Genomic DNA, 14,995 nt, shown 5'->3' with positions numbered 1-14,995 from the left:
ATATTTGCTAAATATCACCTCTCATTTATTGATTAATTGACACATTATATTTCATAATATTTTTATGTTTGCCAAACAAAAACCTTCACAGTAGATGATGCTTTATCACAATGGTGGAAACAATGATGCTTATGCATCCTGGTGTAGGTTCGATTCCTACCGATCCTTCTCCCCTTAACAACTATCAATTTAAGTCAATAACGTTATCTTGTGTAAAAAAAAAAATATATATATAAAAAAAACCCACCTTCACAACTTCTGTAAGAATAATTTCTGTCATTGGCAATAAGTCTCAATGGAAAATTTTAAAGCAAAGCAATAAGGTCAACAATGCTTTAATATACAAAATGTTAGGCGGTTAAGTATCAACATGTGCAAAAAAATGAGCGTAGCGGATATTAGAATGCTTCGTTAGAATTGGATGTGTGGGCAAGGGGACAAGATTAAGAACGAGCATATCCGAGGTAAAGTAGGAGTTGTCACAATTGAAGATAAGATGAGAAAAAATTGGTTTAGGTGGTTCAGACATGTGAAACGAATATCTACAGATACTTTGGTTAGGAAATGCAATTATGAGACATATGCTTAGGGAAAAAATAGTAGAGAAAGACTTGGAAATAGACTTTAAAAAAAGATATGGAATGCTTGGAGCTAACGGAAAACTTGGCGAAAATTTGGGCGCAGTAGCATTTTAGGATTCATACAGTGGACCCTACTTAGTAGAATAAGACTTTGTTGTTTTTGAACATTTTCTTAATATTCTGAAGTTTCCTCATATCAAATGTAAAGGTAATGTTACATTAGAGAATCCAAAACTCTCAATATTCTTAAGTTTCCTCATATCATATGTAAGGGTAATGTTCTATTAGAGAATCCAAAACTCTTCACTTGTACGTTTACTCTTAACTATGTATAATTGTAAACTACTCCTCATAGTTATATTAGAGAATCCAAAACTCTTCGCTTGTACGTTTACTCTTAACTATGTATAATTGTAAACTATATTGCAATATATCATTAACATATAGAAAGCTTGATATTGCACCAACAACAAATTAATTAAAGTTAAAAAAACCTAAAACTAGTATCATAATTACATTAAAAGTGTACTCCTTCACATTAGATAGGGAAACAAATGGGTATTTCTCAATATAACCAAAAACTAACTCTTAGTTTCAAAAATGTCATTTTTTATAAAAACTTTCAAATATATCCAAAATTTCACTTAAATAGACCCAAATACCCTCAAATTCAACAATCAAATAAATTAAAGATCTTTTAGCCAAAATGGTTCGTAACATTTACATAACTCCTAAGTCTGGTGCCTAACAATAAAAATCAGTAATAGTGTCATTGAATTTGTCTATCATGAATCATTTTAGTCTTTTTTTGAGTTTGTCCATTGTGATCATTTTAGTTTTTCTGTAAAAAATCTATCAATTGCTCTGTTATTACGATGATGTGGTGCCATGTAGGGCTCACAAATACAATCATATAACGACATGTGAATTAACTTTAAAAACTATTTTTATAAAAATAGAAATTATAAATAAAAAATAAAAAAAATAAAAACAAAAAGAAGAAGTCGTCTTCTACATTTGGTGGGTAAATCCAACATACATGCCCAAATCAAAAGCCCTAACCTACCTAAACCCTTATTCTCTCACAATCCAAACCATCCACCTTCCAATCCAAATTTTGGCACCCTGAGATAAATTTAGTGTTTCTTTCTTAAAATTTTCCTTTTCCAATTGGGTTCGAAGATTATAGAGAATTGATGTGATTCAGAAAGAGTTTCTGCATCCATGAATTGGCGACAGGGGCTGAGATTCAAGTCGTGGGAAGAAGGAAGGCGTTGAAGGCATGATTGAAATTCTGCTACTCTCACTCGAAGTATCTGAGGTAGCGCTCAATGTCAATGATGAGGGGGTCAAAGGGGATAGGGTTATGGTGGTGGAGTGTAGGAGCGAATGTGAAGTTGGACCGGAATTTGAGCCAATGGTGGCTAAAAAGCCTTTAATTTATTTGATTATTAAATTTGAGGTATTTGTGTCTATTTAAGTGGAATTTTGGATATATTTGAATTTTTTTATTATAAAAAGTTACTTTTTTGAAATTAAAGGTGATTTTTTTTGCTATATTTGATAAATACTCAAAAAAAAAAAAAAAAAAACATAGTATCATAACTACTCAAGATCATAAAATGCCAATTTCTTATATTTCCTGATTACAATTGTTACAAAAATAGGACAGAATGTGAATGAAGAAAATTAGAAGAATTGAGTGTATTCGGACGACCATGGATATAAACATCTAAGGTCTCCTACAATTTACAAAAACTAAGACTCCTCAAAATATCTAATATTACACATATATGGGCTCCAAATATACTTGCGGATAGCCACACGATTAACAATATCTACAACAATCATACATAAAGAATAAGATTATTAGTCATATGTTCTTCTTTTCCTATCCTTTCGGAATGTTGAAAATATAAAAGAGGCCACTAAACTGTTTGTCTAAAACCCTAAACGGAAACCATGCCAGCAACGTAAGGCACACCGCTGGGCTTGATCCACTTATCACCCTCAACAAACTTACCGGAGGTGAAAGCGACAGCCTGGTCGGCACTAAGATTCTTGATGCCGCTCCACTTCACCCTCTTGCTCATGTGGGAGCCAGGCCCTCTGTTTTTGTATTCGCCAAACCAGCAACTTTGATGATTGTTCGAACCCGTCCACTCCATCCACCCTTCCGGAGCAATGATGCCATCAATCTGCGACTGCATCACGACGGTCCTAGCTAGGTTCTTCCACGGCCTCCCCAGGTACGACTTGTTCTTGTCCTTCACGGGAATGTACTCCGGGTCCCCGGAGATGGTGCAGTTTTGGAGGATGATACCCGAGGGCTGACGCCGGTCAATTCTCCCTTGGGCTGTGACCATGCAAGCTTGGTTGTCCATTGGTTTTCTTACGATCATCTTGCAGTTCTGGAACACTACGGCAGCGTCTCCAAAGATAAAGTCGATTGTGCCGCTGATGGTGCAGTCGCGGTAGAATTGCCGGTGGGTTTGAGTGTAGAGAGTGTCTTGGTACCCGTCCATTTGGCAGCGGTAGAAGATGGACAAGTCCGACTGCACTCGCAGAGCCACGGCTTGGTGCCCTTCGGCTCCTGCTGAGTTCTCAATCCCTATGTCCTTAGCAATGAAGTAGTCCCCAACTACAACTGCATATCAATGAAATATCAACTAGTTAATTATTGGGGTTTTTGAACATTAGTCCTTGCAAAAGATTAAAATTTAAAAAAAACCTGATGCTAGATTAAATATTCAATTTAATCCCTTGAGTGTACTTTTATCAAAATTTACATTCAATTTTTCTTATTGAATGTGTATTTTTATTTAATCTCTCCATATTAAATTTTAATTTTATTAATATGCACATATTTCATTTGTTTTAATTAGAAATGAACGTAAATGAGAAATATTAAAAAAAAATTTGTGATACAAAAATATATAGATGCATAAGTGTACAAAAATGATTGTGCCAAAATATATAAAATTGACTTTTTTGTACCAAAATATTTGTACCTACATGATTGTACCGAAATATATTATAATGAACCTAAATGTATGTACTGAAATGTATTATATTGAATTAATGTACCTAAAAGTCAATACCGAAATGTAAGTACCAAAATGTACGAACCTAAATGTCAATACCAAAAATGTATGTACCTAAATAAAAAAATGTCAATTACAAGTGTACCTAAATGTCAATACCGAAATGTATGTACCAAAATGTACGAACCTAAATGTCAATACCGAAAATGTATGCACCTAAATATCAATACCAAAATGTATGTACCTAAATGTATTTACCGAAATAATAATTGAATTAATGTACCTAAAAGTCAATACTCAAATGTGTGTATCAAAGTGTACGTAACGAAATGCATTATATTGAATCAATGTAACTACATGTTTGTACCGATAGATATACCAAAATATTCAAATGTATTAATGTACCTAAATGAAGAACATACAAAATTGTTATCGGAATATATATTATAAAAAATTTAGTTGCCTAAATGTAGACATTAAAATATATTATGGTGAATGAAATAAAAATTAAATGTAAATGTAATTAATACATTAAAATAAAAATAAAAAGATAAAATAAACATCAAAATACAACTAATAAATGATATGATTAAATGTGTGAGGGACTAAAATTGGATTTTAATCTTACATATGGTTATAATCTAAAACTCATCTTTTTTAGGGATTAAAATGAAGTTTTCTATTAATTATTAACGTGTTATATGTTGTCAAATTGTTAATACTAAATATTGGTCATGATTAAAATTATAATACATAAGTATAAATCATATGTAGTTTGCTAATGTACAATGTTATGTATGAGCTCAGCTGAATTTTCAAGGGCCCTTGAACAATCACGATTCATAAGTAAGTCATAATTAATCATAAGAACGTCATGATTCATGTATGAGTTCGGGTCATTCTATAATCCTATGTCGTCCCTTACAACGAAATAATCTCTCAAGTCTCAAACAGCTACATATAATTTACGCTATGTTATGCTAGTATGTCTGTTATATTGTCATATTGTGAAAATCTATATTACACATGCCACATATACATGTCCCAAAGAGAACAAAGTTTGTAAGAGACTTCGCTCAAATACTTACCGACTGTTGCAGTCTGAAAAGTTTGGACTCCCGCAGCGAAGTTTTTGCTACCGGTGACCTTGGTCTTAGTAGCGCCATCCCCAATCAACATGACGTTGGTCATATACTTGTCAATCATGACATACTCACTGTACACTCCCTCCTTCACATAAATCACAAACGTCTTGTCCGCATTGTTCTTCGGGATCATCTTCACAGCTTCACCAATAGTCTCGTACTGTCCACTCCCATCCTTAGCCACCACTGCGTCCGGTTTAATCGACTGTGGAGTCACGGTAGACACGTCGAGGCTACGCTTATTGTTGATCCACGTAGGAATAACCTTTGGAGCATTCTTCGCATTACCTCCACCCCCTCCCCCTGCCAGCAAACGACGCCGGTTTGCTTTCAAATTGAGAGACCCAAGCACGGAAGTAATTTCGGTCACCATGGCAAGTCCGTTGCTGGTGAGCTGTTGCGTGGTGTTCAAGAAACGCTTCATCTTGTCGCCGGCGTCGCCTTTGGTGTTCTGAAACCCGTCCAAGCATGTTTGTTGGTAAGTAATAGCCGCGCTGAGCCAGACCTTGAGATCTTCCGCGTAATCATCGATCTTGCTGATGTCGAAAGGACCCAATTTTTGGAAAGATGTCGTGAGATCGTCGATGGCATACTCCAAGAGCTCCTTGCAATTTTCTAGAGCTTGGTTTGTACTTTCGTCCTTGGCCAGTTCTTGCAATGTGGTGGAGTTTTTTATGATGGCCCGAAGTTTGTCCATGGTAACGTTGAAACCTGCCTTGATGAGGTCTTTCGGCTCCGTGCTGTTGCCAGCAGCCGATTCCAGACTCCTCTCGCAGGTTTCCTTATAATCCGTCGGCTGGCATATAGCCTTTATTGCTTTGGTCGACGTGGTGACATGCCCGCCGTCCGAGTTTTTGTGCCCTCCCCCTACTTTGTTTTTTGTGGTTACCCCAACCGTTACGGCAACCACCATGGCTACTAGAATCACAGATGAAACGCCGATGATGGCGAACTTCTTCTTCTTATTATGTTCAGCGTTCATGTTGAAGAAATTTACAGGTCTTTGGTAATTAACGTTTACGTACGTAACATGTTTCTTTTGTTATTTTTTATACTGCATGGGAGTTTATTTTTATATTTTTTTATAGTGGCCGGTAATTCTGTTAAGGAACCTGGGGCTGGAGAGTTGCAAGTCACGATAAAATTATCAGGGGTCCTTAATGTTTTCCAAATTTGGGAACCTTCAAATTAATTAAGCTATTTGCGGACCCTTAATTATAAGGGGATAATTGATCTGTGTTTTAAGAGTGGCTTATTAACTCCTCCAATCGTGGACTACCAACGACTACTGGAAAGATTGTACGTAGCTTAATTAGTTTGATGGTTCAATTGTATTAGTAATTTTGTATTAATCTAAACTGTCGGAAAACGAATTCGAATTGGTGTGAATAGGAGGAAGCATATGTAAATTTAATGTTCTAGTTCTTGTTATAATATTAATATATAGTTGGAAAACATCTATGAGCTACTCTATTTATTTAGCATCGGAGAGAGGTGTGTTTCCACAAATCTATATATACTAAAGCCCAGTTCCAAAATCACTGTTCATCATGTGAGTAGGAGCACTGTTCACCAACAGTGTTCTCCCAATTTTGTCCCTTCTTGGTTTTGTTTATTTCGTTTCTGCCACTGACTTTTTGGATCCACGCGTTGTTTCTCTTCTGTTTCAATTTCTTCCGATAGTAATATCTCCATCATTCAACCGACATCTCTCTAATAAACAATAAAAAACATCAACTTTCAAAAGCAAAAGCTGCTCTTTTCTTTTTTTTAAAATTTTTTATATTATTTTCTATCGCAGAGTGCTGATGCTGAAGCATCATTCCATAGTCCTTTGTTTTATTATATATTATTTCATTCCTATCAAAATCTCAGTTGGTGCCTCTCTCTGGCGCTACTCTTGATTTACACGTGTTGGTAGATGTACACGTCTTCGTAATCTTGAAGAAGTAGAAGGACGGAAAAGCCGACCTTTTTCCATTTGCTTCCAGAAACAACGAGCTCTCTCTCACAGCAAACCACAAGCTCTATTTCGAAGAAACTACGAAACATCTCGACTTCTCTCTCAGAGCCCAGCTCGAGTCCTCTGATAAAAAGGAGAAATGCTGATGGAAAATTTTCTCCGATACTTGATTTTCTTGGTTTGTTTCTGCTGATCTTTTGTTTCTTGGGCTGATTGCACTTCTTTTTCGTTATTTTTGGTGCAGATATGAAGATGATTTGTGAAGATGCTGTGATTTCATGGTAAGTTTCTTTGAACATATTTGAGAATTTGGGATCGTTTGGGTGTTTTGAAGGTTTTTATTTTTTTATTTTTTATTGAGAAAAAAAATGGTTAACAGTTGATTGTATTTTAATTTTTATTCAATTCAGGTACTCATGTTCAGTTTTTGGATTTGCTTTGAAGGAATTTCTAGGGTTTCTTGGTGAGTTCTTCAAAGAGATGTGAAACGGGTGGTTTTCTTTTGTTTAAATTTGGTGCTTTTTTAGTTTGGGATTTGTAAATGAATTGAAATTTATTGTTTTATGATTTGGTTCTCTTTTATTTTCAAGAAACGGTGGTTTCCAGATGGTCATGGTCCAATTATCAGCCTCCCTTTCAAACACTCAGATGAGTTCATTGGCAGATTTGAAGCCCCCCCCCCCCCCCCGGGAAGGGAATGTTTCACTTCTCCGCGGAATCCCTAGCCAAACTCAAAGCAAAGGCCAATGCGGAGTCTGGCACCACCAAAATCTCTTCCTTCCAGTCTTTATCTGCCCTTCTCTGGCGCTCCATTACTCGAGCGCATTGTCAACCACCTAATCAAGGAACCAGCTGCAGGCATGGTCTACAAGGAAGCATATGCAACTATAAATCAGCTCTGGTTGTAATCGTCCTAGGGAATGGTATAATTTTCCAGCTTATATTATACGTGAATGGAACTAGCTGAAGGTCGAAGTAAGCATGTTTGATGGCTCCGTTTGACAAATATGCGTACTAACTGTTTGATAAAATGACTGTTATTATGGTCCTTAAAATGATTTTTAAGCATATAGTTTTCAGTGATCGACAATACCTATATATGCATTGGATTTGTATACCAGTTTCACTTGGTTGGAGGTCTTGAAAGACTCCATTTAATGAATCCAAAATGTGTAATTCCTTTGGGGAGCGTTTGATAACCATTTGGTTTTCATTTTTCAGTTTTTGCTTAGATTTATTTCTGGACATGTCCAATAAGTTCACTTTAGTATATAGAGATCTATATATTACAATTTAGTATAAATTTATGTATTATCTTCTTTTTAGGTTCTTCAAGCATTTAACTTCTTGGAATATCATTTTTGGAAAATGCTGGAGTAGTATATTTTATAGTGTGGTCTAACTTTGTTTTCATTGAAGTGAGATATACAGGAGGGAACTGGTGGACCTCCGAAGGGAAACGTGGTGGGAATTCCTTAATACACTCTTCTCTGTCTCAGAAGCTGTGGTTTATATACAGGTATTGGTGTTGCCTTAGCTGTATCACTGTTTTAAACAGCCGACTCATTTTGTTGCTATTATTTTTCAGATTTTACTCATGTAGATACTGACTCTTCATTCTTTCAGACAGTTGACAGATTGGATGATGGAACCATATGAGCAGAACTTGATCCACTTGATTATAAAAGGGCTCCATAAGGCAATATGCTCTGCGTCAAATTTACAGAGCTTTTCCATTGATTTTTTTAACTCTTGACATGATTTCAGGATGTTGGAAGAGCCATCTTCCAGGCACATGTTGAGAGTCATTAAAGGTTAATAGATTGCTATATTTATTATTTGTGTTCTCTTCTTTCTTTTCATCTAAGTGAATATTTCCCACCGCTACTGTCTGAGTAGCTAAAAGTTGAGTGCTGGCCCTTTGAGGATATGAAATCAAAATTTAGATTAATACTTTGCAGTATATTAGGCCTTGATTATGTGATTTTTGGATCTATTATTGTGATATTTTTTGAAAATAATAGGCCACTTAAAACATCAGTAGTATGCCTAATATCTAAACTTATAAAGCTCCTTTTTATATAGGAAACAAATATGTCCCATATTTTAGATATGAAGGACAAATTTCTCAGTTGGGTAATAAATTTGAAGCGGTTCCTTTGACGATACTGATATAATGGATTAAATATTTGTGATTGCATATATATCCAACATCCTTATTCAAAACAAATTGTGTTAAACAGATAATGATAGTCAACACAATTGTAGCTTTCGGTATTTTCAGTATGTTTTGATTTACCATTCATCTATGTACAATACTTTCGCAATTAATAACTATTCCCAAGTACCATTCACACTATCAATTCATAAATGATAGTCAACTCCTTGAAATCTTCTTGCTATGGATACTTATGGTTGGATTTTAGATGAGGACTCTTCTTCTCTGTACGCACGCTCCTCTTTCTTCATTCTTACCATTTTTTTCTTTGTAGTTTGTAATATTTTTTTATATGCTTGCATACCAATGAGAACGTGATCCCGAATGGCTCCAATCGACTCTTCCAAGTGACAAGAAGGATCTGATTATTGGGATTTCTTAGCAGGTAATAATGTTTTAATCTTAATTTATAATTGTGTTGGAAGTAAAATATTAGATTTTTATTAATGGGTTTTGAATTTTGATTGTGATCCAATCCGCGTATTGTTACGTAAATTCGAGCTTAATGAGATTATATGCTTTGGTTGCACCTTCTAATGGCATACAATTGTTTTGGTTTTACAATTGCACCCTTAAGTTTGTAGATTACAATTGTTTTCATTTTACAGTAGGCTTTTATCTTCTATACTCTTGACCAGAAATATCAGATTGTATATATATATCTATTCAATTCATCAAGTTCATATTTTAATTTCACATTTGTTGGTTTCATTTCAGTAGCCCTATGGGTGATACGATTACAAAGGCACTATGGGAATCTCATGCACACTATTACGGTTGGACTTTCTCACTCTCTCACACACCTTTTTCTTGAATGTTGATCAGGTTTTAAGTATTGTTACCTAATTATTTCATTTTTGGTCATTTTCTCAATCAATTTTTTTTTACAGGAAAATTTAGTTTATATTGATCAATAAACAAAAACCAGTTAATGTCAGTGAGGTGTCTTTCTGTTTGTACATTATCTCACTTAGTTTGGGACTTGATGCCAAGTTTCCATTTATGAGTTTAAAATTTTTCAGTGCCAGATTAGATGGTTGTTTCTGTTTAGTATTTTTTTTTTTTTTTTGAATTGGATAAAAGGTTTATCAGATGACATTTTAGGGGAAAAAGTTATTGGTTATGGGTGTCCCACAAGTCTTCTTTATATGTGAAAAGCTTATCCTCTATCTTCAATAATTTTAACATTGAGACACCTTTTTTACAGTGATTTAATGTTATCAGATGACATTTTAGGGGAAAAAAATTATTGGTTATGGGTGTCCCACAAGTCTTCTTTATATGTGAAAAGCTTATCCTCTATCTTCAATAATTTTAACATTGAGACACCTTTTTTACAGTGATTTAATGGATGCATACATTCTGTTGTGTACAATAAATTGCATTTGAACCTCTCCACCAATCACAATGGTTTGAGTCTGACATATTTGATCTAATGCCAAGAATTAAACCAAATGTTGAAACGTCTTTATTCTTGCTACTGTATGTGTGGTTAATGTACAATTTTGTGGTGCAGTTCAGTACCACCAAGTTGCTTCACCTTTTTGGCTATTTGTAGGTAAATGGTGTTGGAATCAATACCGAATGGGGATTTTTGATGGCGAGCATCTCAGAGGATACTGGTGAAAAAACTTCTATACAGTTTTTTTTTTCTTTTCATTTTTCTACTTCCACAAGTGTGGTTGTTTAATACATAGAAAATCTATTATTTGTAGTATTATTTATTAATTCTAAGACAGTTATCTTCAAGTATCAATTGCTCTTCTTTGACTATAGTACAACAAGGATTGGTTAATTGATATAAAAATGATTTTGTGGGTCATAGAATCACGTTTTTAGTCTCTGTGTGCTTCATATGAACCTATTTCATTGCTCTTATTTGAAAACTGGGGCTTATCTTTCTTCTCTTTTTTTTTCACTTGAATATTATGCATGTACTTATGTAGTTAGCAATTTTAAAGGATTTTGATAAGCTGCATATACGGTTGTTCATAAGCTACATGTACAGTTGTTCATAAGTTACATGTACAGTTGTTTTGTTTTGCACCATATAGATAACTTAATTGAAATATAGTCTTCCCACGTGCTCACCCGATTTGTGTACATGCAAAGGCTATAAATTTTGCTATAGTTGGAAATTTGACAACAAGGAATGTTTTGTGCGTAGTTTAGAATTTAGTTTGAGAGGTGGTGGTGGAACATGGAATGTTTCTTCATTGTATAGTGCTTTATGTATTCTTTGTGTTGATACAATTAAATTGCTCTCTAAATCAGTTTTGATAAATGCTTGCCATACGCTCGAAATGCTTGAAAAAAAAAGGTGAAGAGTACTACAGAAGGAGGCTGCTGCAAAGGGGTAACAATAGCTGCCTAGAGCTACTGTATCTTTGTGGGTTGTGGTCATCTAATTTGAACTAATACAACCCACTTTGTAAAGGGATGTGATATCCATTCTTTTTTACTTCTCTCACATTCTTTTAATTTTCGGTCGTCGGATCGGATGAATTAAAAAAGATCAAAGGACAGAAATTAACAAGGGGTGTGGGAGAAGTAAAAATGGATGTGTGGATAACACACCCTTTTTATAAAAATTTATCAAGAGCTGCAAAAGGGTAACAATAGCTACCGAGAGCTACTATATTTTTATTAATTAAGGGTCGCAACTTACTTTGGCATTTGTAACCCTCAATTTATGACTCAAACATTGGTTATTGAAAGAATGAAGTTTCATAAGTTTTCATACAATTTTCAATCCCGCAGCAACGCGCGGGTATAAATTTCTAGTATATATCTAATTGTGTGATTCAAATGAAAAGGTTTGTTTTCCTCCCAAATAAATGAAAGGGTTTGAAGTTACAAGGAAGCCTTCTTCAGACTTATAAAACATGTAGAGTTGCGAAAAGAGTGCGGGAGAATAATATGTATCTTTTCAATCTATGAAAGAACAATTCTGGACTCCATTGAAGAAGCAGACCACTGAGCTTCTTTTTTTCTTCTTCTCTTTTTGGTTAAAATTTTATCACTGTATCAGAGTTCGAAAGAGGAAAAAAGAGAAGGTATGAGTCAGAAATGTGCAACAAAAGTAACATGTTTCGTTACCACCTTGAAGAAAAAGAAGTTATATAGCAACACCAGGAGGATGTTGAATTCTAAACTTGTCTTGGCCCAAAGATAATGGATCTAGCCCATGCACAAAGAAAAATCCATGCACATGCTAGAGAATTCTAGCAAAGTTCAAGTTGGTGGAAGAGTTTAGAAGAATGGTGAGGATTCCACCAACATATAAGATTAGTGTAGATAATTCTAGCATAGGAAGGTAGTGGAATTATCTAAATATATCTAGCATGATGTTTCCATGCTTCTCCAAGGTTCTATCCATGCCTATAAAAGGAGAAGGCATCCACGCCATTTGAAACAACCAAGAGAGCAAGTAGTGAGAAGTGAGAAGAAGCAACAAAGCTTCTAAGAGTGTTTGAGTGTTTCCTCTTGTACTAAGTTTATGAGTGAATAAAAATCTTGTGTAATACATTGAGTGTTCTTTCTTTGTCTTGCCTATCAATTCCGCTGCATTACATTCTTCTTTGTGAGATAAACATCTCCAAAGTAGTGAAGTCTTTTTAAGCCCCAACAAAGTGGTATCAGAGCTATGTATGGCTAGCAACGTTATGGCAGCCTTCCAAGTTTCAGTGCTTGACAACAACAACTTCGATAATTGGAGTATCAAAATGAAGGCCCTTTTGGGAGCACACGATGTATGGGAAGTCATGGAGAAAGGCTACATTGAGCCAGAAGATGAAGCTACTTTGTCCCAACCCCAGAAGGAGAGTTTGAAAGATTCAAGAAAGAGAGACAAAAAGGCTCTCTACCTCATCTACCAAGCATTAGATGACAATGACTTTGAGAAGGTCTCAAGTGCAACCTCTGCCAAGCAAGCATGGGAGAAGCTTTAAACCTCTTACAAAAGTGCCGAACAAGTGAAAAAGGTTCGTCTTCAAGTACTAAGAGGTGAGTTCGAATCTCTACAAATGAAAGGGTCTAAATCAATCTCTGATTATTTTTCAAGAGTCTTAGCCGTTTCCAATCAATTAAAAAGAAACGGAGAAAAGTTAGAAGATGTTAGAATTATGGAGAAGATACTATTACACTCGTTGGACCCCAAGTTCAAGCACATTGTCGTGACGATTGAAGAAATTAAAAACTTGGAAGAAATTGGTATAGAACAATTAATGGGTTCGCTACGAGCATATGAAGAGAAACATAAGAAGAGGCAAGGGAATGATGAGCAGCTCCTCAAGACGCATGTCCAGCCAAAGAAGAAAGAAGAAAGCTTAGACAACGAGAGAAGCCAGTACGAAAGAAGTCGCGGTCGAGGTCGCGGACGTGGACATGGACATGGACGTGGTTGGAACTTCAACAACCATAGCAACTACGAAAGAGGATGAAGCTCAACAAAAGGTCATGGAAGAGGGCGTTCAAACTTGAGGTATGAAAAATCTCAAGTTCAATGCTACAACTGTAAAAAGTTTGGGCATTATGCTTGGGAATGTAGAGCTCCAAGCAACAGGCCTGATGAGAAGGTCAATTATGTGAAAGAAGAGAAAGAAGATAATGACATTGTGCTACTAGCATGCAAGAACAATGATGGAGACCAAGACTATACATGGTACCTTGACACCGGTGCTAGCAATCACATGTGCGGAAGAAGAAGCATGTTTGTAGAGCTCAATAAATCGGTGAGTTGCAACATTTCTTTTGGAGACGAATCTAAAATACATGTCAAAGGAAAAAGTAACATCCTTATTCCCCTAAAAAATGGTGGTCACCAATTAATTTCAAATGTCTACTATGTGCCCAATATGAAAAACAACATTTTGAGCTTGGGACAACTCTTAGAAAAAGGTTATGATATTCACATGAAAAATTATAGCATTTTTCTTAGAGATGACAAAGGAAGATTAATTGCCAAGGTGAAAATGTCAAAGAATAGGATGTTTCCCATGAACATTCAAAACAATGTTGCAAAGTGCCTCAAAACATGTTACAAAGACACATCCTGGCTTTGGCATCTTCGTTTTGGGCATCTTAACTTTGGGGCACTAGAGTTATTGTCTAAGAAGGAGATGGTGAGAGGCTTACCGTGCATCAGTCGTCCTGATCAAGCTTGCGAAGGATGTTTACTTGGGAAACAGTTCAAGAAAAGCTTTCCAAAGGAGTTGACCACAAGAGCCCAGAAGCCAATCGAGCTCATTCAGACTGATGTGTGCGGTCTAATAAAACCAAGCTCTTTGGGTAAAAATAATTATTTCCTTCTCTTCATTGATGATTTTTCAAGGAAAACCTGGGTGTATTTCTTGAAGCAAAAATTAAAGGTATTTGGAGCATTCAAGAAGTTCAAGAAAGTGGTTGCAAGATCAAAGCCATGAAATCTGATTGAGGAGGAGAATTCACTTCGAAGGAATTTCAAGAATTCTGTGAAGCCAATGGAATTCGTCGACCTTTAACAGTTCCAAGATCCCCTCAACAAAATGGTGTGGCGAAAAGGAAAAATCGAACCATCCTCGACATGGCTCGAAGCATTCTCAAAAGTAAGAGATTGCCTAAGGAGCTGTGGGCAGAAGCTGTAGCATGTGCTATCTACCTATCAAATCGGTCTCTAATAAGAAGTGTGTGGGGAAAGACTCCGCAAGAATCATGGAGTGGAAGAAAGCTAGGTACCTCTCATCTAAAAGTTTTTGGAAGCATAGCCCATGTACATGTACCAGATGAGAGGAGGACGAAACTTGACGACAAAAGTGAGAAGTTCATCTTCATCGGTTATGACTCAAATTCAAAAGGCTATACACTGTATAATCTGAACAATGGGAATACGGTGATCAGTCGAGACGTGACGTTCGATGAAGAAGGAGAATGAGATTTTGGCCGGCATGCATGTGATCTTCACTTCTTTCCTCAGTTTGAAGAAGATAATGAACAAGGGATGATGGAGCAAGCAAGAGATGTTCAACAAGAATCCACTACTCCACCCGCTTCACCAACATCAACCA

General features: G+C 35.8%; 2 protein-coding genes and 1 long non-coding RNA gene across 9 annotated transcripts; 1 reads left to right on the top strand and 2 right to left on the bottom strand.

Annotated features, from left to right (window-relative positions):
- Positions 1 to 2,196: 2,196 nt before the first annotated feature.
- Positions 2,197 to 5,800, bottom strand: LOC126595690 (probable pectinesterase/pectinesterase inhibitor 21). The gene is made up of 2 exons (XM_050261998.1): positions 4,714 to 5,800; positions 2,197 to 3,228 (listed from the first exon to the last, which is right to left on the bottom strand). The coding sequence occupies exons 1-2, from the start codon at positions 5,750 to 5,752 to the stop codon at positions 2,531 to 2,533; spliced, it is 1,737 nt and encodes a 578-aa protein (XP_050117955.1). The 5' UTR covers positions 5,753 to 5,800; the 3' UTR covers positions 2,197 to 2,530.
- Positions 5,801 to 6,642: 842 nt separating this feature from the next.
- On the top strand, positions 6,643 to 11,374 carry LOC126594762 (uncharacterized). 7 transcript variants are annotated; one of them, XR_007613416.1, is made up of 7 exons: positions 6,643 to 7,014; positions 7,144 to 7,196; positions 7,324 to 7,656; positions 8,153 to 8,252; positions 8,360 to 9,336; positions 9,669 to 9,727; positions 11,226 to 11,374. XR_007613416.1 is itself a non-coding variant. In XM_050261021.1 (5 exons), the coding sequence occupies exons 3-5, from the start codon at positions 7,431 to 7,433 to the stop codon at positions 8,487 to 8,489; spliced, it is 456 nt and encodes a 151-aa protein (XP_050116978.1). In that variant the 5' UTR covers positions 6,689 to 7,014; positions 7,144 to 7,196; positions 7,324 to 7,430; the 3' UTR covers positions 8,490 to 8,571. The 7 variants fall into 7 exon arrangements, 1 of the variants encoding a protein (XP_050116978.1); XR_007613415.1 differs by having other exon boundaries at positions 10,510 to 11,235; XR_007613414.1 differs by having other exon boundaries at positions 10,468 to 11,235.
- LOC126594764 (uncharacterized) lies at positions 9,989 to 10,374 on the bottom strand. Its single transcript, XR_007613418.1, has 2 exons — positions 10,281 to 10,374; positions 9,989 to 10,147 (listed from the first exon to the last, which is right to left on the bottom strand). It is a non-coding gene; the product is annotated as an uncharacterized LOC126594764 (long non-coding RNA).
- Positions 11,375 to 14,995: the final 3,621 nt, after the last annotated feature.

The sequence above is a fragment of the Malus sylvestris genome, chromosome 13 (assembly GCF_916048215.2).
Source record: "Malus sylvestris chromosome 13, drMalSylv7.2, whole genome shotgun sequence".
Lineage (NCBI taxonomy): Eukaryota > Viridiplantae > Streptophyta > Magnoliopsida > Rosales > Rosaceae > Malus > Malus sylvestris.
This window is presented reverse-complemented; position numbering and strand designations above follow the sequence as displayed.

What these genes read in the sequence shown, in the direction of transcription:
- LOC126594762 (XM_050261021.1), top strand. Translation starts at nt 7,431, where the DNA reads ATGTTTCACTTCTCCGCGGAATCCCTAGCCAAACTCAAAGCAAAGGCC. An exon ending in TGTAATCGTCCTAGGGAATG is followed by an intron (nt 7,657 to 8,152) that starts GTATAATTTTCC and finishes TTTTCATTGAAG; the next exon opens with TGAGATATACAGGAGGGAAC. An exon ending in AAGCTGTGGTTTATATACAG is followed by an intron (nt 8,253 to 8,359) that starts GTATTGGTGTTG and finishes TCATTCTTTCAG; the next exon opens with ACAGTTGACAGATTGGATGA.
- LOC126595690 (XM_050261998.1), bottom strand. Translation starts at nt 5,752, where the DNA reads ATGAACGCTGAACATAATAAGAAGAAGAAGTTCGCCATCATCGGCGTT. An exon ending in TTTTCAGACTGCAACAGTCG is followed by an intron (nt 3,229 to 4,713) that starts GTAAGTATTTGA and finishes ATTGATATGCAG; the next exon opens with TTGTAGTTGGGGACTACTTC.